Below are 22,073 nucleotides of genomic sequence, written 5' to 3'. Positions count from 1 at the left end.
TATGAAGCCATTTGGCTTCGGCGACTACTGCACGACTTGCGGATCAAAGGTGCCGACCCCGATCCTGATCTACTGCGAGAACATAAGCCGCATGCAGCTCGCCAAGAACCCTATATTCCATGCTCGCACAAAGCACATAGAAGTGCACTACCACTTCGTGCGTGAGCGTGTCCTCAGCGGTGAAGTCAAACTTCGGTATGTTCATAGAGATTGGCAAGTTGTCGACATCTTCATCAAACCGCTTGGATCGGATAAGTTGCAGCACTTTACCGAAAATGCTTGGTGTTCAGCATCTCGACGTGCCACATTTGAGGGGGAGAACGAGCAAAGGCAAAGAAACTACCGATTGCGTCAGTGAGGGAACAACCGACAAAGGGAGAGACAAGAAGAAGAAAGGAGTCAAGTCGACAAAGGAAGTTGACACATCCAAACAAGTCGGAACAAGCGGCAGCGGCGGCAGAGTCAAGAAGGACAGAGCTGACCGGAAGAAGAAGGCCAAGACCTGGACATGGTCCGATGTGGTGAAGGGCCTGGAACCTGGAAGATGAATCGGGAGCGACCTATTCAGACAAGAGCTGGAATGAATCGGAGACATCCGATTCGGTTCAACAGATGGATTCGGAAGAACCAGATCAATTCAAGGCCAAGAGGAGGAGAAGGCAGCAAAAGTCGACGCCAACACGAAGGAATCAACGAATCAGCAAGTGCCAAAGTCACAGCAGCGAGGGAGCTGAATTGGGCCTATTGAGGAGACAAGCCGACCGAGGAGGTCGAGGTGCGCAAAATCAGAAGGGTCGCAACAAACGGGACCGGACCGGACAAGGAGCGTGCGTGAGGCAGAGTGACGCCAGAAGGAGCCGGGTGGAAGGACCGGTTTCCATGGAGAATGACACTATGATCCGACCTCAAGTTGAGCTTGAGGTGGAGTGTTGAGCTGTAAGCTCAATCGGATCCGGATCAGCATCCGGAAGGATGAGCCGGATCGGTGAGCCAGTGAGCAAGCGAGTTGGGGAGCTAGGGAGCCGGTTAGCCGGATCAAGGAATAACCGGAAGCCTAGTAGTAGCCTAGACTACGCTCGTGTGATCATTGAAGTACACTGTACCTTTGTCAGTCCTCTTAGGACTTGTATAAATAGTGTTGTTGAGCACGTTGTATGTACAAAGAATTTTACAGAGTTGTTGATAATAGATTTAAGTTGTTCTTGTTGAGAGACAAGCTCAACATCGGCCGGTTCGGCTGAAGAAGCCAAGGACCGGATCGGTTGGGACCGATCGGTTAGGCCAAGTGCGTACACCGGGAGGTCGTTAGGAAAGATATTCCGTGAGGAATATATTTGGGAGTTAGTGTAGGAGCTCTTGATGAGCATTGAAGTACTATCAGTACTTTGGTCAGTCCTTTTAGGACTTGTATAAAAATGTTCATTGAGCACGTCTTATGTACAGACTGAGTATTATTGTTGAACATAGTTTTTTGTGTCTTCTCTCTTACTCTCTCTGTCTCTCCCGCGTATACCGTGTAAGCTCAAGCTCTCCATTAAAACTGAGTTTCCTTCCTTCTGTTCGGTCTTCATACTTGCTTCCGCACGTTACTTTCTACATGGTATCAGAGCGCGAGGGTTGAGAACCTCTCTACAGCCGACACAGCTTGACGAATAAGAACGAGAAGAACGATGGATAGAGGCATGGCGAGCTCGCTTCCAACAGAGAAGCTCGACAGAACCAACTACGCGTCTTGGTCCTACAAGATGCACCAGTACCTGCTCGGGCACGACTACTGGAGTTATGTTGAAGGAGCTAATGACGTGGCACCCGAATCGACACACAGAGACTTCTCGTCGTGGGAGCAATCAGCGAGCAGGGTATTGTACTGCTTCGCGTCGTGTGTGGGCGAACAACTACTGAGCTATGTTCGGGATGCAAAGACACCGAAGGGTGCGTGGGAAAATTTGACGAAGATTTTCGCCGCGAGCACCACAGCCAAGAAGCTTCAGCTCTAACAGGAGTTGAGCAACCTACGACAACGCAACTTGTCGGTGGCGGACTATACCCCGAAGATCAAGGATATCTGCGACTCCCTCGCCTCCATAGAGGTGAACATTGAGGAGAGCGAGATGGTCCAGATCTGTCTCGGAGGTTTGGCGTTGAAGTTCGGAGCGTTCCAAACGGTTGTGTGTACCCGGGAGAATACGCCGTCCTTTTTCGACTTACAGTCGATGCTCCTGGTAGAGGAGAACCACGCGGGTGCGTCGACGAGCACGCACATCGACAACAAGATGTTGTACACGGAGGGAGAAAGGCCCCGTGGTCGTGGCAGATGAGGCAAGTCGGTACGCAATGGAAGCGGCCGACGAGATCAAGGAAGAAGGCACCGAAGTGATGCCGACAGCAACTCCGGACCCTCCGGAAATAGGGGGAGTCGAAGCGATGAGAACCGGCAAGGGAAGGCCATCGCGGAGTGCTGGTACTATGGCAAGAAAGGCCACAGGGAAAGTGAGTGCTGGAAGAAGCGCGCCGATTCGGAGAGAACTGGTTTTGGAAACTACTCCAGACATACCGACAAGGGAAATCGGCAGCGATCGCACTACGCCGAAGACTCCAGGAGAGCCGGAGAAGGGCCTGCCTTCGTGATGAGACACGAAGCAAACTCAATGAAACAAAGCACCCCGGGATCGGACGAGGTGTGGTACGTAGACTCCGGCGCATCAAACCACATGACGAGCCATAAGGAATGGTTCTCGTACCTTGAAAAACCGATAGAACCTAGAGTAGTCGCAACAGGAGACGACACTCCGCATCCAATCGCGAATGTCGGAGAAGTTCCCCTCAGCCATGTCGGGCAGAAAGGGAAACTCATGAACGTGCTGCACGTCCCAACAATCACGAAAAACTTGGTCTCCGTCGGACAGATCGTCGACCAAGGGATGGAGGTTCGGTTTACACACCTCGGGTGCTTCATTGAGGAAAAAGGCCGTGTGATTGCGCAAGGGTGCAGAGACGGGAGGATGTTCATCCTCGACTCCACTGACGGCGGCACCACAATGTTCGCGAAGGGACAAAAGACCGAGTTGGACATCAACTTGTGGCACAAGCGAATAGGCCACGTCAACTACCAGCGGCTTCAAGATCTGCAATCGAAACAGGTAGTGTCCGGATTGCCCAAATTTAGTGGCCGAAAGGCACAAATTTGTGAAGCCTGCTAGCTCGGGAAGCAACACCGACTTCCTTTCCCAAACGGGTGAAACCGGAGCCGGAACAAGCTCGACCTTATACACTCCGATGTCTAGGGGCTGGCACAAAACGTTAGTCTTGGCGGGAGCCGATATTTCGTCTCCTTCATCGACGACCACACGTGGATCTACCTCATTGAGAGGAAGAGCGAAGTCTTCGACTGTTTCCGTGACCTCAAAGGGTTCGTGGAAATGGAAACGGGACGAAAGATCAAGTGCCTGCGGTCGGATGGCAGGAAAGAGTACTTTTCCGGTCAATTCAACGGTTATCTACAACAAATGGGAATTCGGCGCGAATTCAGTTGTAGATACACGCCAGAGCAGAACGGCGTGGCCGAGAGGAAGAATTGGTCAGTTGTGGAAGCGGCACGGACAATGCTGGAGGAGAAGAGCTTGCCCAAGTTCTACTGGGCCGAGGCGGTAAGGACCGCGGTATACATCCAGAACCGGATTGGAGACAAAGTGTCGGCGCACGAGCTATATTTCGGAACGAAGCCGAACTTGCGACACTTGAGGGTGTTCAGTAGCATTGCGTATGTGCATATTCCGAAGGAGAAAAGGAGGAAGTTGGACGCAAAGGCCGAGAAATGCATCTTGGTCGGTTACTCGGACGAGCAGAAGGGTTATAAGTGCTATAACCCTCGCACCAAACAAGCGTGTGTCAGCCGCGACGTTGTGTTTGACGAGTCCGCGTCCTGGTACCTGCCCCCGACTACGAACCTCGACTCCAATCCGAGCTCTGACGATGAGATCAGCGAGGCCGAGATGCCTCCGAATGAGCCCGAAATCGAGACCCGCGAAGAGAGTCCGATTTCACTCCGGTTAAGTGGACCGATTGGACGACTGAGTCGGTACGACCAGTCCGATGAAGAGCCGGCGAGTAGTGGAGACTCGGTCGTGCATTCCCCGCGCAGGAAGCCGAGGAGACGGCTTACGCGCAAAGAGAAAGGGAAGAAGAAGGTGTCGGATTCCAGCACGGAAAGGAACGAGTCGGACCGACGTGAGTCTGACTCCGAGGGAACCGGTGACAGGTCTTTAAATATGAAGACCGCGTCGACTGAGAAGGCCTCGACATCGGCTAATGTGAGATTACGCTGATCTACCCGCCAGAAGAATCCTGTTTTGCGGTTCAGATACAACGAGTACATGGCGCATCATTATGCGTACATGACCCGTGTAGCAGAAGTGCGTGAGCCGGAGAGCTACGCAGAAGCGGCGAAGGACGCGAATTGGCGCGCCGCGATGGAGGAAGAGATGCACGCATTGGCGAAGAACGAGACCTGGGACCTGGTTGACGCACCGAAGGGTGTGAAGCCGATTGGGTGTAGATGGGTGTACAAAGTCAAGTACAACACCGATGGCTCGGTCAACCGGTACAAGGCTCGGCTAGTGGCAAAGGGCTACGCGCAGAAACACGGCATCAACTACGATGAGACGTTTGCGTCGGTCACGAAAATGAAGACCGTCCGTGTTTTGCTCGCAGTAGCCGCGGCCAAGGGGTGGCATGTACATCAGATGGATGTAAAGAATGCGTTCCTGCAAGGTGACCTTGAGGAACAGGTGTACATGGTACAACCCCCCGGATTTCACTCTAGAACGAACTCCTCGGCAATATGCCGACTGAAGAAGTCCCTTTCCGGACTAAAGCAAGCCCCGCGTGCCTGGAACGCGAAGATCACGCAACAACTGCGTCGGTTGGGCTTCGTCACATCAAAATCGGACTCTTCCTTGTTCATCCGGAAAGGTCGACTCGGACCGGTTAGTATTTTACTATATGTTGATGACTTGGTCATCACCGGCGCCGACCTAGGTGAAATCGACCACGTGAAGCTCCAGCTTGCGGCATCGTTCGACATGAAGGATCTGGGGGACCTTCATTACTTCCTCGGGATCGAAGTGATCCGTACCCCCGAAGGCATATTGATCAGCCAACGTCATTACGTGCTGAGTATGCTCTTCAAACTCAGCATGGCCGACTGTAAGTCCATCTCAACTCCTCTAGACAGAACCGTCAAGCTTCGTCCTGATATGGGAAAGGTATGTGACCCGACAAGGTTCCGACAAATTGTCGATAGCCTCATATACTTGACCATCACCCGACCCAACCTCAGTTATCGGGTCGGAGTGATCAGTCAGTTCATGGCGCGACCTACCGAGGAGCACCTTTAGTGTGCGCAACGCGTACTTTGGTACGTAAGCGGCACTAAGGACCGCAGACTGCTATATCAGACCGGTGCAGCCGCGTAGTTAGTCGGCTACACCGATGCTGATTGGGCTGGCAACACCGTCGATCGCCAATCCACATCTGGATACGCGTTCTCCCTCGGGAGTGCCGTGATCGCGTGGTGCAGTAAGAAGCAGCCGACAGTTGCTTTGTCGAGCACCGAAGCTAAGTACCGAGGAGCGGCTGTCGCGACATGCGAAGCCATATGGTTGAAGCGGCTACTTAAGGACCTGCAAGAGGAGGTGACCGATCCAACGACGATCTACTGTGACAACCTCAGCAGCATCCAGCTCGCGAAGAACCCCGTTTTCCATGCACGGACCAAGCACATTGAGGTGCACTACCATTTCGTCCGTGAGCGTGTCCTTTCCGGTGAAGTCGAACTTCAGTACGTGCCGACGGCTCGGTAAACTGCCGACATCTTCACCAAGCCTCTTGGTCTGGACAAGTTGCGGCAATTCTCAGGTGCGCTCGGGTTGCGTCACCTTGACGTGCCATACTTGAGGGGGAGAACAGTCCCGAACGACCAAGCAAGGCAGTAGGAAAGGAGCGGACACCGCGACACCGAGTCGGTTGACAAGTTCGACATCGGATCGGCTGAAGAAGCCGAGGGCGGACCCGCGGAAAAGTTCGGAAGCAGACAGAAGGGGAGCAACCGAAGGATAGAGCCGAAGCATGGGGAAGATGACGCCATCGAAGGCGAGAAGACCGAAGACGAGTTGGAGACAGCCAACTCGGACGAGAGCGAAAACTGATCGGAGGTAGCCAAGTCGGTTCGGATGTTTGATTCAGACACGTTGAATCAACCGAGGCCCAAGCGGAAGAAAAGGTAGCAGAAGAAGTGTCCACACCGCAACAACAGAAGAGCTAATAAGGGCCGCATGAGCAGACGAGCTGACCGGAAGGGTCGAAACGCGCGGAGTCGAACAGGTCGAGGAGCGCGAGCGAGGCGTGAAGCCAGGAGGAACCGGAGCTGTGAGCCCGAGGATCCCGAAGAGCCTCGAGTTGAGCTTGAGGGGGAGTGTTGAGAGACAAGCTCAACATCGGCCGGTTCGGCTGAAGAAGCCGAGGACTGGATCGGTTGGGACCGATCGGTTAGGCCGAGTGCGTACACCGGGAGGTCGTTAGGAAAGATATTCCGTGAGGAATATATTTGGGAGTTAGTGTAGGAGCTTTTGATGAGCATTGAAGTATTGTCAGTACTTCGGTCATTCCTTCTAGGACTTGTATAAAAATGTTCACTAAGCACGTCTTATGTACAGACTGAGTATTATTGTTGAACATAGTTTTTTGTGTCTTCTCTCTCACTCTCTCTGTCTCTCCCGCGTATACTATGTAAGCTCAAGCTCTCCATTAAACCTGAGTTTCCTTCCTTCTGTTCGGTCTTCATACTTGCTTCCGCACGTTACTTTCTACAGTTCTACTCTTTCTCTGTCTCTCCTGCGTGTTAATCTCTCTCTCTCTCTTTGTTGCTATTCGGCTAGTCGGTTGTCTAACGCTTCCACACCTTCATTTTCACACTATGACACATAGTTAATGTGTAGAAAGTAGTGGTGTGACTCTTGACCTTTAAGTAATCATAGATTCTCAAAAGGTGTGTTCACACGTGCTATGTTGAGCTTAATTCTCAACAGGCGCATACTTCAAGACTAAGTGCATTGTAACTTGCCCACAAAAGATTCTAGTTGACTTGATTAGCCAATCCTATTACCTATTTCGCTCTTTCCTAAATCTATTGTATCCTACGCATCCATGGTTTCCTAAATTAACACATCATCGACCCATATGGTCGAGTTGCACACTAGCCGCTCCTCATTTGGGGCGCTATCACAAAATGTGCACTCTAAGAGCAAATATGGGGTTAGATTGACAACTTGGGGCTGATCATTGATTATATCTAACACACGTCCTCTTCCTCTGTTCGAATGTGTGTAGAGCATGTGGCCTTCCGAGGCATTGCTCCTTGTTCGAACATGGTTTTCTTCAACCAACAACATGGATTGAAGATCAAAGAAGGTGGTTCTCATTGCGCCGAACCGTGATGCAAGGCCGCCGAGGCATATTTGCACCATCTCATCATCCCCCACATTGATGTTTATCAAGTCAAGCAAGTCACAAAGGTCCTTGATCTTGAAGGTGTAGCTTGTCATGGACATATCTCTTTGTTGGATGTTGTTCAACTATTGGCGGAGTTGAAGCTTTCTTGCGGTTGTGTTGGCCGCGAAAATCTTTTGTAGATTCTCCCACATTTCTTTCAACAACTCGACTTCTTGAATGTAGCTGAGCATGTGGTCATGAACACATGTCACCAAACAATTCATCACTCGGCTTGCCGATTGCTCCCATGTTGAGTAGTCAGCGTCTTTCGGGTCGGGTCGATTTTCTTGTGCTCCTTTGATGTAGCTCCAATATCCTTGATCGACAAGGTATTGGTGCATCTTGTACTCCCAAGATGCAAAGTTGTTTCTATCTAACTTCTCGCTAGGGAGAGCACTCCCCATTTGAGTATTCATTATATCGATTAAGCTTTCTTTCTTTCTTTCCTTCTCTCTCAAACACAAGCTATGTAGTAGCACTATGATGGCGATGGAACGGTTCTTCTCGAATGTCAAATGGGCTAGATCAAGCTACCAAATCGCTCTGATACCATGTAAAGAGTCTAATATGATTCTTGTGCACTGGGAGAGATGTGTGTTATGTGTATGTGTGAGAGGAAAGAGACGAGAGAAGAGAAAACACAAGATGAATAGATGAAAGCAAAAATGTACTAAAGAAGAAGGTGTATATTAACGAGGAGAATAGCAAATACAAAATGTAGCATTACAAGGAGTCACAACCAACACTCTATGAAGTAGGAGGAGGGTGCTTTATATAAGGCCACCCTCTCTCTTCATTAACTCACTACAACAATCACTCTCTCTTGGGAATGTGAAGACTCATTAGTCATGGGGAATATGAAACTCATTAGTTATATGTCATAGAATATCATGATTCATGACACATAGTTAATGTGTAGAGAGTAGTGGTGTGACACTTGACCTTTGAGTGATCATAGATTCTCAAAGGGTGTGTTCACACGTTGCATTAGGTTGAGCTTGATTATCAACATGCCATTCAGAATGATCCAAACCTTTGTGCCAGACCTCCGATGCAGACATGCACCATTTCGTTCTCATCAACCATCACATTGATGGACCCGAGCGTGTCAGAGATCTCCTTTACCTTGGAGGTGTAGTCGGCCACTAATATATCTCTTTGTCAGATGTTGTCCAACCCCTGTCTAAGCTGCATCTTCATCGTCGTTGTGCTTGCAGCAAAAATCTTCTTCAATTTCCCCCAAGATTCCTTTAGCCTTTTGGTGCCCCGGATGTAGCCGAGCATTTGATTGTTCACACAAAACGCAAAGCAGTACAAGATACGCCTTGATGCTTGCTCCCAGGTCGAGAACTCCCTATGTGTCAGCTCCGGTGCTACATCGTTTGCTCCATCCACCTAGCTCCAATAGTCGTGTCCAAGTAGGTACTGATGCATTTTGTATGCCCAAGATGCATAATTTCTTTTGTTAAGTTTTTCTGACTGCAATGAGCCGCCCATTCCTCTATCCATGTTCTTGTCGAATTATGTCCGAAAGATATTCGCCTTGTTTGTGTTAAAGCGATTATCGTCTGCAGAGGATTATTCTCAACCCTCGTGCTTTGGTACCATGTAAAAGTTAAAGTGCGGAAGCTAACACAAGCAGTCGGCTCAACCGGCAAACAATAGACAGTTAGGTAAAACACAGAGAATGAGTGTGGGAGACAAGTACTCTGTGTGTGTGTGAGAGAGAGAGAGAGAGAGAGAGAGAGAGAAATTTCTATTACAAAATAATGCTGAATACATACAAATGTGTTCATAGAGCACTTTATATACGAGCAGCTGACATGGGCTGACACAAGTACAGACTAGTATTTTAATGCTCACTTACTGACATGGGCTGACACAAGTACAGACTAGTATTTTAATGCTCACTTATGAGCGCTGACACTAATTTATCTATAATATTCCTATTACAAAAATAGGAATGGCATGTCGGATTCCGGTCGATCCGACGATCCGGCTTCGTGCACTTGTATGTATGTATGTATGTATGTATGTAGTAATGAATGAACGAGAATGTATGTATGTATTTCTATTCCTCTCGCTTCTTCTTCTCCTTCCTTTTTCCTATCTCCTCTGTTTCTTGTTCTTGCTGCTGCCTCATAAGAAAAGAAAAGAAAAGAAGAGAGAGAGAGAGAGAGATGTATCGCCCAGGTTCTTCAGCTGCTCCCTCTGCACCGCCCATCCCATCATCATCGCCATCGCCATCGCCATCGCCATCAACATGGCGATGGCAAGAGCAAGAGCAACAGCAACAGCAACAGCATCCCCCATTTGCGTATCCATACCCTGCAGCACCCCCCTCCTCCTCTGCTCCCCCGTCTTTGTATGCAACCCCAGCTCCAGCCCCATATTCACAACCCTACACTGCACAACCATGGGGAGCCCCTCCTCCTCCTCCTCCAGCTGCTTATCTTAGCCCCATAGGAGATGCTTCCTACCCTCCCCTCTCTTATGGTGCGCCTCCGCCTTTTTATGCCCAATCCTTGTTTCCTCCTGGTACAGACCCCGAAATCATACAAGCTTTTCAAGGCGCTGATAGAGATGGTAGTGGACTGATCGACGACAATGAGCTTCAACGGACACTCTCCATTTCACATTTCTTTAGCTTGCGTACTGCTCGGCTCATGGTTCACTTGTATGGGTCCAAAAATTCGACTCAGCTAGGTATGTAATTAGAGATAGATAGATAGATAGATAGATAGATAGTTGATAATGATGGTGGTGGTGATAATTTAATGTCAGGAGGGTTGAATAATGCGATCTATGTATGGTACCACTAGTTGCTATAAATCAAATCTCCCTCACAGAAAAATAAGCTGAACTAAACTCTGAAATGAGACACTAAACTCGTTTCATCATGATCTATGTATGTGGCCTTTCATGCCTATGGTCGTTCTATGTTCTTAGGATTGTTGAAACGTAGTACAACCTCGTAACACTCTGAAACCAATTAGAGAGACGGAGAGGTGGGGAGTTCCTGTCTTCTATGAGGGCCATGATAATCTTCACTCTATTGTTCCAAATTGATCAAGTCAGTTTGTCCCTGTTGTCCTTCTTATGGTGCATAGACCATGTTAATTAATCGTCCCTTCATTATTTCAATTTTATCGGATAAGACAGATGATACCTCCATACTTCCTTTCCACGGAAGAAATAGTCACTAATTCTTTTGACAATGAATTAGGGCATGGTTCTCGAAAGAAGTAGGAACGATGATATGGAGGCAAATGGGATAAACATTGCCAAATTGGTAGAGAATGCAACCATGGACAATTGGTTGCATGGAAGTGCAGTTAGATTTAAAGCGAGCTAAATAGAGTCCCAATAAGAACTGAGGAATTTTTCAAGTAAATGGTCCAATGGTCATCAAGATTCCAGTTGCAAAATACTTTAAAAGTACAAGAATCCATTTAAGTGAATTCTGATCAAGGCAAAGGATGAAGAATAAGTTTTCCATTGGGAAGTCATTTAAAGAAAGAAAACTTTTGATGGAAGAACTGAATTGTATATTTATGAAGGAAAAGAAGTCACTAACTTCCCAGAGCTTGGGGAAAGATCAAGGACCATATTTCTATAATCTTTATTGACCTTGAAGCTTGTGAAGCGTTCTTTTACTTGTAAAAATCTTTGTAGGCAGAAGTAAATTTGGTATGTCTTGGTGAAGTTGTTAGAAAGCTTCCCATCAAAGTTAAAGCCTATGCCCCTATAAGATGGAGATATGGTGTTGGGTATGCCTTGACTATATAGGCATATGCATGTTCGACACATATTCAGAAAAGAGTTACACTTGTGCATAAAGGACAAGCTCTCGAGTCTTATATCTAATCTAACAAAAGATCTTTATCACTGCAAAGGATGAAAATGCACACATGAAGTTGAATCAACAAAGTAGTTTTCGAATGCTTCCGACAATTGTTTTTTGGATTCTCTACTGTGGGAGAGTTAGCTCCAAGATAATCTGACCATCATATAAGTTATTGATGCCCAAGTGTAGCCCACCTAACAGGACAGCCGTGTACAGGGTTAGTGCAACCCAAGAAAAAAACAAAGGATCAAGCTAATGAGCTCTTAAAGAAGGGATTGATTCAGTGCAGGTTGTTCTCCAACACTTTCGGCAGAAGAAAATTTGTTCTTGGCATAGTCTAACATATTCCCTTGCAAAAAGCTTTCGTGCTAAAATACACAGGTTTGATAGCTTTCCCCCCCTCATTTCTACTGTAGTTGGATAGTTTCTTGGAAGCTCTGCATAGAGTATTTTGTTGCTGAAATAGGATTAGATTGCAGGTAGCCTCTTTAGGGTTTGTGTCTAAGAGTTTGTAAACGTCCTTGTCAGGGGCAATCTGGTTTCTTGGATGCGAAATACATAATACAGCTTGTTAGACATATCTCCAAGTCAACTTGGAAACAGTTTGAAAAAGTCCAAAAGTGCTTGCTTACGAAGTTTTTGCAATTCAACATTTTAGAACGGGAGGGATAAAGGCTCCACATAAAAGTTGCTTCTGGATCTATATTTATAGGATCAAAGCATTATAAAGGTGTGAAGAACTTTGCATGTTATCTTCAAAAGTGTGAAATACAAATAATTGAGACGATGACGAGATTGATGGCATAGACTATGAATGTAATTTGTGCGTAGCCCAGCATAGGAAGAAGAAAACACTCAATTATAAGAACGAATTTGATAGGTGAACTGCAAAAATTTGGATACGACTCAGATAAGGAGATGTAGATACAGCTCAGATGCTGCAGTTAATGACCTAATCTTAGAATGCCATCTAAGGTTCTTTCTTACACAGCAGGCAGTTAGTGTGAATGGTTATCCACCTACCACGATAAATACAACTCTTCCTCTTGTTCTCACGTGTGGCACTGTTGCTGCTTTTCCACACCCAGCTATCACCTCCAAGCATGTTATATCAACAATGTCATCCGATTTGATTTGGAATCCGTTTCATCTTTTATGTAGCAAATTCCTGCAACAGGAATTACCACATCTTTCAATTTGATCATCTTACCTATTGATTGGTATTCTTCCATTTGAACAACACACAACTGGAACTTAGTCGTCTGTTTAGGTTTGATGGCCCACATAAAGAGATCTACACAGTTGGTTGTTTTCAGACAATACTCAAACTTCACTTTCTGAACTTGCATTGGATCATGCTTGATATGCTTGGTCTTTCCATGGAACATTGCATTCTGAGATCCTACACTTTATACTCCATTTCTGTTGAGGATAACGAGACACTCACTATTTGTCCTCAGTTTGAGAAAATATTGCAGACAGGGGTCAAACAGAATTCCAAAGTTGATCTCCATCTAACTGTACCATTTAGGTACGTAAGAGTATGCATCCCAGCTTGCCAATGGCTTTTTCTCTGGATTCATTGTGAATATTGCCTAGCCTCTCACCATATAGGTTATTTTTGGTCTTATATCATATAGATATAGGAGACTCATGATGAGCCCCTGATATTCGTCCACTCTATCCAGCCTTCCGCTCCTAGCTTTCAAAGATTCAAGTTGATCTTCATCGGCGTGGAAGTTGACTTGCCGTCTTCCATCCCAAAGGCTTTCAGAATTAAGGGTGCATACTTGGTTTGAGCTACAAATATCTCCTGGTCCCTTTCATATACCTCTAGCGCCAGGCAGGAGTTCAAAACTTGGACTTCAGGCTCTGCTTGATGCAATGCAAAGCGACTTAAGTGCTTCTCTTGAAAACCAGATTATTCACATACAGCACAAGGATCACCATTCGCTCACCTTCTATTTTGACACCGGGCATCTCCTGATGTTTTGCTTTGTGAAATCCTTCAATTTAGTCATTGCAGGCCCTCGGTGACTTTCGACTGCTTTCTCCCATTTTACAAGCCATGCCATGTGGAAAGGCCCATGTCGATAACTAGAGATAACCATTTTTATGATATTTCATGACACTATGTTCATCTGTCCAGAAAAAGATATCTTCAATTTAGAAGAAACTTTTGCTGATAGATTGGCCCCGATTTTTAATTTGATAAATATTTCTTGCATTTTGTTGCACTACGATCGTCTGTCTAGAAAATCATATTCTTAAATTTTACAAGAAACATTCGCTGATAGATTGGCCCAGATTTTAATTTAATCAATATTCCTGATATTCTGTTGTACTATAGTCATCTGTTTGAAAAAGCATATTCTCAAATTTTACACAAAACATTTGCTGATAGATTGGGCCAGATTTCTTGGCAGTAAGGTCTTCTGTCCAGATAAGCATATTCACAATTTTTATGAGCCAGATTTTTAATTTAATCGATACTTATTGCATTTTGTTTCACTATGGCCATCTGTCCAGAAAAGCATATTCTCAAATCTTACATGAAACTTTTGCTGATAGATTGGTGCAGATGTTTATTTAATTGATATTTCTCGCATTTTGCTAATGTGAATCATTATACACTTAATTGGTGCGTATGTGTCCAAAAGGTAATCACATGTGTGTTGTGTTCTAGGTCCCAAGGAGTTTGCAACTTTATGGAAAGCCTTGAAAGATTGGAAGGTAACTAACATTCTTGGATAAATACTTAATGTTCTCATGAAGTTTATGTAGTGTGCCAATTGAAGATACACATGAACCTAATCTGTTTCTTTGATCAAATAGCACCTCTAAAGAACGTTGCTACATATGGGCACATCTAATTTTCAACAGTTCAGTAGTCTTTTGTTCTCGTTAAAAGACTTTGGTACATATTGACACATCTTATATTTAACCATTCACTGGATCTTTGCTCCAGTTTTCATTTTACACCTCTCTCTCTCTCTCTCTCTCTCTCTCTCTCTCTCTCTCTCTCTCTCTCTCTCTCAGAGTAAGCAGAAACTAATCTGGTCTTATAAACGGTTGCCTTTTTGTTATGGCAAAGAAATATTTAGGATTTCGTGCTTGTGCGAATGTTTCCAGGGTATTTTTGAGAGATTTGATAGAGATAGGAGTGGATCAATTGACAAGGGTGAAATGCGAGAGGCTTTGCTAAGTTTGGGGTATTCTGTCTCTCCTCCCATTCTTGATTGTCTTCTTCAAAAGTATGACCGAACGGGTCAATCGAAAGCTATGGATTACGACAGCTTTGTCCAGTATGTTTTAAATTTTATTTACCTGAATTTGAGTGGAACAGCAACATTTGCATCATCTCTGATCATTTGAATGTGGTTTTATCTGCAGGAGTGGATTGATTGTGAAGGTATAATGATGGCTTTGGATAAGAATAACTATGTTCATGTTTTAGTAAATGATTTATGCTCATGCATCCAATGCTTTAATGTATGGTAAATATGCAATCTCTATGTTTCTTTTTAGTATAGGGTATGTTCTCATGTGTGCAATAGCTATGTTCATGTTTAAGTAAATGTCACATGCTTATGTGTGCAATAGCTATGTTCATTATTATTAGTATGATAAATACACATGTATGCAATATATATGTTCATGTTTTGGCATGATTTATGCTCATTTATGCACTAAATAGCTGTATTCATGTTTTGTAAATTATACTCAGATATGTTCATCTCTCAGTATAGGTTAAATGCTCATGTGTGATAAAGTGAGGCTCATGTTTTTAGTGAATAATGTGTGTTCATGTAGTCAAATTAGCAGTGTTCATGTTTTAGTTAATAATCCGTGCTCATGAATTATGTATGCAGTATAGCTAACGTTCATGCTTTAGTACATGATCTATGTTCATGGTTTTGTCGGAAACATAACAGGGCTTAACAGAGAAGTTTAAAGAGCAGGACACACAACTAAAAGGATCAGCAACGTTGAGCTATCAGACATTTATGCTTATGGTGCTTCCATTTATAGTTGCATGAAATAAAGCTAGGCAAAAAAGTAAAGCTAGTTTCTATATTGATAGTTGACCCAATTAATGCATCGAATTAAGACATCTGCTGCTTGTTTAAGTGCATGGTTGGTGATTAGTATTTCCTACAGGGAGATACCTAATGCCTTCATCATGAGTGACTGGACTAAAGGATATTTTGGGTCTTTGCATAAGAAGCATTCACTGAGCCTAGAACTTGTTATTAATTTTATAGAATTTCATTTTACTCGAGCTTATTCAACTCTTCAAAACTTCCCGCCATGATTTTAGATTTGGGAAACTCACCAAAATACCCCTATACACAAAATCCATGAGGTAGCCCTGAAATAGATGGAGTTACTAAATTGCCCTTAAATTCTTCTCCCGGTCCTACTCTCTGCCTTCTCTCTTTACTTTTCCATTTCCTTCTCACACTTTGAAAAAGAAGTATTCTGGAATCTGTTAACGAATGAGGAAATTTGAGAGATATTTTGGGAACTTGGAGTAAGAGTCTGGGAGAGAAGAGGAGAAATGGTAATTTGGTAATCATGACATTTTCAGAGGTACTGAAAGGAAATTTGTGGACAATTAGGCTTATATTGCTAAATTTCCCACCTGGTGTTTTTATCTTTTGTAAACAGATAAGTACATGTTGTGATGTTGAATATTGAGTGCTGGTCTACATCTGTATTTAATTGCAAGTCTAATCCATTGTTGGCATAAGCAGTCTATTTGTGTATCCAAGTTGAAAAAGGCTAATTCTAATTAGGGGTATCTTATTAATTTTTATTGATGGGAGTTTTATGGTTTGATAACCGGTATATATATATATATACATGCTGTTGTGATGTTTAACATTTAAGTGCTGCACTAATTCTGTATCCTAGTTCTGATTCTGACTGTTTGAGGCAATTGTAAGAATCTAAATTTGTGTCTAATAAATTTATTTTATTGCTAATGCGTGTGATTCAAATTCTAATTTCAACGGATTTTCCTATTGCAACTGCCCAATTCAATTGCAGAATTTCATTGTGTGATATCTAATTCTTGCAAAAGATGTTTGGAGAGGCAAAGAAGAAGCATTGTGGTGTTCAGTTTATGAAAGGCAATGACTATGCAAATGTGACAAATTGAAAAATTGTAAATGTGGAGACCAGTTTGCATATTTATAAATTTGGCATTCATGACCATTGATGATTATATGTTGTTTTGATACAACTGGGTTGTCTGTATGCCCTCTTGTGTATCCATTACACATCCAAATAGCTTTGCCATGAGAGAAATTCATGATTTGCATATGTTATATTGAATGGTTTCACTTAATTTGTACTATAATCATGTGAATGTTTTGTAATGTAAGTAAAACATATCACTTATTCTACCTTGCAAATAGACAGTTCCTTAAGCCTTATATATACATTTACAAAAGTAGAGAGAACTATCACACATAATCTTTCTCGGGCTCATTGTCTTGTAAAAGTTCGTATAATACACTAAAAAATATGTAAGAGTGAAATTACCATAATTGTCAATGTATTCCTCCTTGAGGTTTCTCCAAATTTTGCCATATGCATGTACTTTCTTTTGAGTGTAGAAATGATTGCTTAATGTGTCATATTCTTATCTTTCTTTGAATAAGCTTTTTGCTTGCATGTAAGTCCTTTTGATGTTTCATTACCTATGACAACATCTAAACCCATAAATTACTCGTGAGTTTTATGAGATTCTTTATCAAACCATTTTCTTCCTTATGCTATTGCTTAATTGAAAAACATTCCATTGTGCTTGAGAAAACAGTTATTGTGCAACCTTGTCATGTGCAATCTAGTGTTGTACCAGTTTGAAAGATTGTCTTTTGTTATATATCTTCAACCATCTTGATAGACATACAGAGGAACTCAGATAATTGGTTCCTAGTACATGCCCTAGAGATTAGTAATGTGTGTAAAGCAAACTCAAACATACAAAAGTGAGAGGGAGCTGGGATGAACAAGATAGTAAGGATTGACTTAATACTCCATGATTGACATTGACCTACTTGAAATCTATAGGGGGAACCACATGAGTTGTATGGTTTCACTTGCTTATAAATAAATACACTTGATTTGACCTCATATCCTCAAAATTTACAACAAACAAGATTGTACTTTATAACCTTACAATTGTCGATTCCTTTGGAGGCTCTAATGTCAAGTTAAGAGGCATCAAGGCATGATGATTATGTTGTGAAGTCTATCATGAGATTACAAAGTCTTGAAATATGTAGTCATGGAATGGAGTAGAGGAGTTGCATGAATAGTTCGTGTATTTCCCCCCATTTGATTTCAAATAAATTGGTGCTAATTATAGTCTTTCATTGTGACTTGTCACATGTCCCTTTGATCTCTTATCCCCATTATGTTCCTTGGCATGTCTCATTCCCAATTTGGAGGTGGTACATCTAATTTCCTCACCCTACTACACTCGGTTGCACTATTTTTCTTTAGTGACCCTTGTATCCTCCACACCCACGTCCTTCTATTCACTATCATTTAATTCTTTAGCCCATCCACCTAGCCTCTCGACAACAACAACAACAACAACAACAATGTTTGGCCCATCCACACTAATGCATTCAAGCCTCTCATCCATCGTTGTGAAGAAGCTTGTGGGGCGTGGTTGATGTGACACAACTGGCAATCCTCCAAATCCAATAACCTACATCTTCTTCAACCGAGAATAGATATGCATGTTTCCAAGAGGGAGAGGGGTACACCTTTGTACGGAGTTGGTGGATTCGTGTTTGTAGAGAAGCACGCACTTTGTCTTGGACCAAAACCAAGGATACATACATATATGAATGTAATGTATTTCTATGTATAAGGATTAGGTAATATACAATATAACATATATATGTACATGTATATGTATGTTAATTATTATTGATTGGTATGTATGTACATATATATGTATGGTATGGTATGGTATGGTATGTACAGATCTCTCTTCTTCATCTTCATCTTCATATAAAGTTTAAACCCCCCAACCCTTCTTCCCCTTCCTCTGTCAGTAACTAACTAAACCCTTTCTCCCTCTTTTTTTTCCTGTCCCTGGAGATGGCCAAGGTCAAGGTCGCTTCTTCTTCTTCTTCTTCTTCTTCGAAGAGGCTCCTGCTGCACGTTAAATCTCAACTCGCCTCCATCTTTTCACAGAAAGAACATCAACAGAGATGGAGTGCTTCATTAGAAGCTCAACTCTGTTCTACACTTACCGTCCAATCCACACTAAACCCTAATCTCCTCTGCCACGCCATAAAAATGCAGAAAACCCCAGAAATGGCTTTCAACGTGTTCAGATGGGCCGCGCAGCAACCCAGGTTCTCTCACACTTGCAACACCAGCAAGGCTCTTGCCTCGGCTCTCTTCCGCCTTTCCTCCTCTTCCTCCACCTCCACCCATGATAATAACAACAAAAACGGTGATAATGATGACGTGTTGAAACAATCTATCTGGCCAATCCTCGAATCTATCCAAGCATCCAGCCTCCGGATCCACCCAAGATTCTTTTCACACCTAATCTCGAGCTTTGGTGATGCAGGCCTCCTCGCACACTCTGCAAAGGTATTTTCTTTCATCAATTCTTTCCAATCTCATCATCATGATAGTGTTCATGATCACAGTAATCGCAATGATCAGAATGATGGTAATGCTCACGGTAATGCAAATGAGCATTTCTTGCTCGATGTTTCCATATACAATGCCATGTTGAAGACTCTTGTAAACCCTCACCGATGTGACATGAATGAGGCTTTCAGTTTGTTCCATCAAATGATGAATTGTTGCAAAGAATCTTGCCTTCCGAATACTGTCACTTACAATGTCATGGTATTGGGTCTTCTTAGAGTAGACAAATGGGATGATGCCCTTGTTATGATCTCATCCATGATTGAGAAGGGGTTCGTCGTTGATTCTTATGCATATACTACACTCATCAATTTTCTTGCGAAAGAGGGAAACTTCGAAGAAGCAGCAAAATTACTTGAGAATATGTCTGCCCACGGGCTCAAACCAGATATTGTCACATTTAATAGCTTCATATCTGGGTTGCTCAAAGCTGATCTTGAAACACTGGCTCTACAAGTTTTTACCCAGCTTAGCCAAAGTGGTTGCAGACCCACAATAGCTACTTTTACGATGCTTATCGACTGGTTGGCCAAGAATGGGAAAATTAAAGAGGCATTGAGTATGCTTGAGAATATGAGCTCATTGCAATGTGAACCAAATGCGACAACATACAACAGTATCATATCTAACCTAATCAAGCTTCACAAAGGCGACATGGCCCTGTCAACGTTCCTCAAGATGATAGAGCACAAATGCAGGCCTTGCACCGCAACTTTCAATATACTCATAATTTGGCTTGCAAAGATTGGGAAGATCGAGGATGCTTTAGAGTTGTTTGAGTTAATGCCGGCTATGAAGTGCCGGAGAGATGCGGTGACATACAATAGCATTATGTCTGGTCTTGTTAGGAACAAGAAATATGATGAGGTTTCTTCCACGTTCGCTCTTATGCAAAATCAAGGATGTCGGCCCACCACTGTAACTTTTAATATATTGATGGATTGTCTTGCAAAGCAAGGTAAGTTAGATGATGCTCTTGGGGTTTTGGAAGAAATGGGGTCTAAGGGGTGTAAGCCTGATTTACATAGCTATAATTCTATGTTTGCCCATTTGATAAGAATTGGGAGGCTTGACGATGCACTCTCTGTTATATCATGCATGAAAGAGAGTGGGTGCAAACCCGATAAAGTGACGCGCACAATACTCATGAATCATATATCAAAGACTGGAAAGTCAGAGAAAGCCTTATCATTACTTGAAAATGTACTTGTAATGGGATGAGACATTTATGTTTTCTATGTTGATTTATCATCATAGAAGTGCATGTTGTACGGCATTTTCTACATTAATATTACATTAACTTCATTAGGTTTAAGATTCAGTGGCATTAACTTTTGTGCTTTAGACCGCAACCCATTTGTGTGTTTTTCTATCAGAGAGTTTTACACATGTTTTGCAGGATTTTTGAAGTATTGGGCTAGTAATAAATGTCGTATAATGAGTAGTGGGTAAATTTATGAAATTCTGCCAACCAAAATATCAGGCCTTATCTAGATTATTGTGGTCATAACCAATGTACGGTCAAAAACATGTATCCATTCCTGACTTGATTAGTTATTTGATCTTTCTTATGATGCTCTTAAATTTTCTAGATTTGAGCTGTGATCAAATAAGACCTAACAATTCTGTCAAACTTATGGATCTGTAAACTCTTCCATAAGAAAATGTCCCTTTTGGAAATTTCCTATAGTATGGTTCTACTTGTTTAAATGTATAATGGTTATCAGAACATGAAGGCACTTTGATAGTTCTAATACAACAGGTTTAAATTGGTAGTTGACACACTATGATAACCATTGTATTCACTCATGTAGCTGATTATTGTGTAGTTCTCTTCTGAAAACTTTTCTTCTAAGCTCTTCTCCTTGAAGATGTTATGGAGCTTTTTAAATGTTCTTTACTCACCTCTTTGCTCACTTGAGTTGAACCAATGGTCTGACACCACTTGATAAGCGATTGGGCTACAATGTTGTATGAAGCGAGCCACCTGGCATGGTGGATACTGAAGTAGTAGTTTCCACAACAGTTCTCAGTGATTACCACATTGCAAAGAACATGTGCAAAAGGATGGTAGCACATACAATAGAGGAAAGAGAAAAGAGAACAGAATATACAAACAAAGTGGCTTCTTCAACCTTTACACGATATATATATCTTTTACACATTGATTGACATTCACTCAGCCAATGCTACAAAGGAAACCCATACCCATTTTCAAGCCTAGGCTCTCCTCCTTCTATCTAAGGTTTCAGTGTTGATGCTAGTTTGGCCAATCAGCACTTTTCTTAGTGCCTCTTCTTTATGAGATTTGCATGGAATCTTTAGTTTACTCAAGCTCTACATCATTCATATTATCATTGTTTGCAGGCATAATGTCATTTACTGCATGGTCAACAACTTCATGGAATGTGGCCCAATATTATTCAGTCACCTCCGCACCTTTAATGATTTGTGCAAATGATTGTTTTGGTACTATTATCTTCTCCATGATCTTGCATTTTTGGTCTCACCCATAGTTTCCTCAAATATTTTAACAATCATTATTGTCAAATGATGACAATCAATTAATTATGATGGCAAATAGAAATATTTGAAAACTGGCTATGAAATGCATTCTGATTTATTTTGCCATTAATAAGTTTTGGACTATCAATACCACATTTCAATACAATGATATGTCTTCCACCACAATCGAGTTTGCTTGTATACATTGTTAATTGAATCCACTCCATACACACATTGATTTCACAACGATGTTTGATTTCAACATGCAAATTATGTGAAAATGTTTATTTTCTAGTTAGCTAAATCAAATATGACCTCAAAGATCATAATAACCTCTCTCTCTCTCTCTCTTAGAAGCGGGAAAGAGAGCATATTATGCATTTGAGATCACATGCAATCATGGAGATATTAAGTGTTGGGTCTGTTGGCATAAAAGGCCGACTCCTTCCACTTTGTATCCTAGTGTGAACCCGTCTAAAGA

General features: G+C 43.0%; 2 protein-coding genes across 2 annotated transcripts; both read left to right on the top strand.

The window, feature by feature from the left end:
• Positions 1-9,713: 9,713 nt before the first annotated feature.
• Positions 9,714-15,677, top strand: LOC147850833 (calcium-binding protein CBP-like). Its single transcript, XM_087335438.1, has 5 exons — positions 9,714-10,254; positions 14,082-14,128; positions 14,528-14,700; positions 14,789-14,807; positions 15,331-15,677. Exons 1-5 carry the CDS (start codon positions 9,729-9,731, stop codon positions 15,433-15,435), a joined length of 870 nt encoding a protein of 289 aa, XP_087191564.1. The 5' UTR covers positions 9,714-9,728; the 3' UTR covers positions 15,436-15,677.
• A 2,848-nt stretch (positions 15,678-18,525) lies between these two features.
• LOC147850832 (uncharacterized) lies at positions 18,526-20,402 on the top strand. Its single transcript, XM_087335437.1, has one exon. The coding sequence runs from the start codon at positions 18,722-18,724 to the stop codon at positions 20,306-20,308; it is 1,587 nt and encodes a 528-aa protein (XP_087191563.1). The 5' UTR covers positions 18,526-18,721; the 3' UTR covers positions 20,309-20,402.
• Positions 20,403-22,073: the final 1,671 nt, after the last annotated feature.

Source organism: Azolla caroliniana, unplaced genomic scaffold (genome assembly GCF_043228905.1).
Source record: "Azolla caroliniana isolate FFs.n. ecotype wild unplaced genomic scaffold, voAzoCaro1.0.p SCAF_20, whole genome shotgun sequence".
NCBI lineage: Eukaryota > Viridiplantae > Streptophyta > Polypodiopsida > Salviniales > Salviniaceae > Azolla > Azolla caroliniana.
Note: the sequence above shows the minus strand (reverse complement) of the source record. Positions and strands in the feature narration are given on the sequence as shown.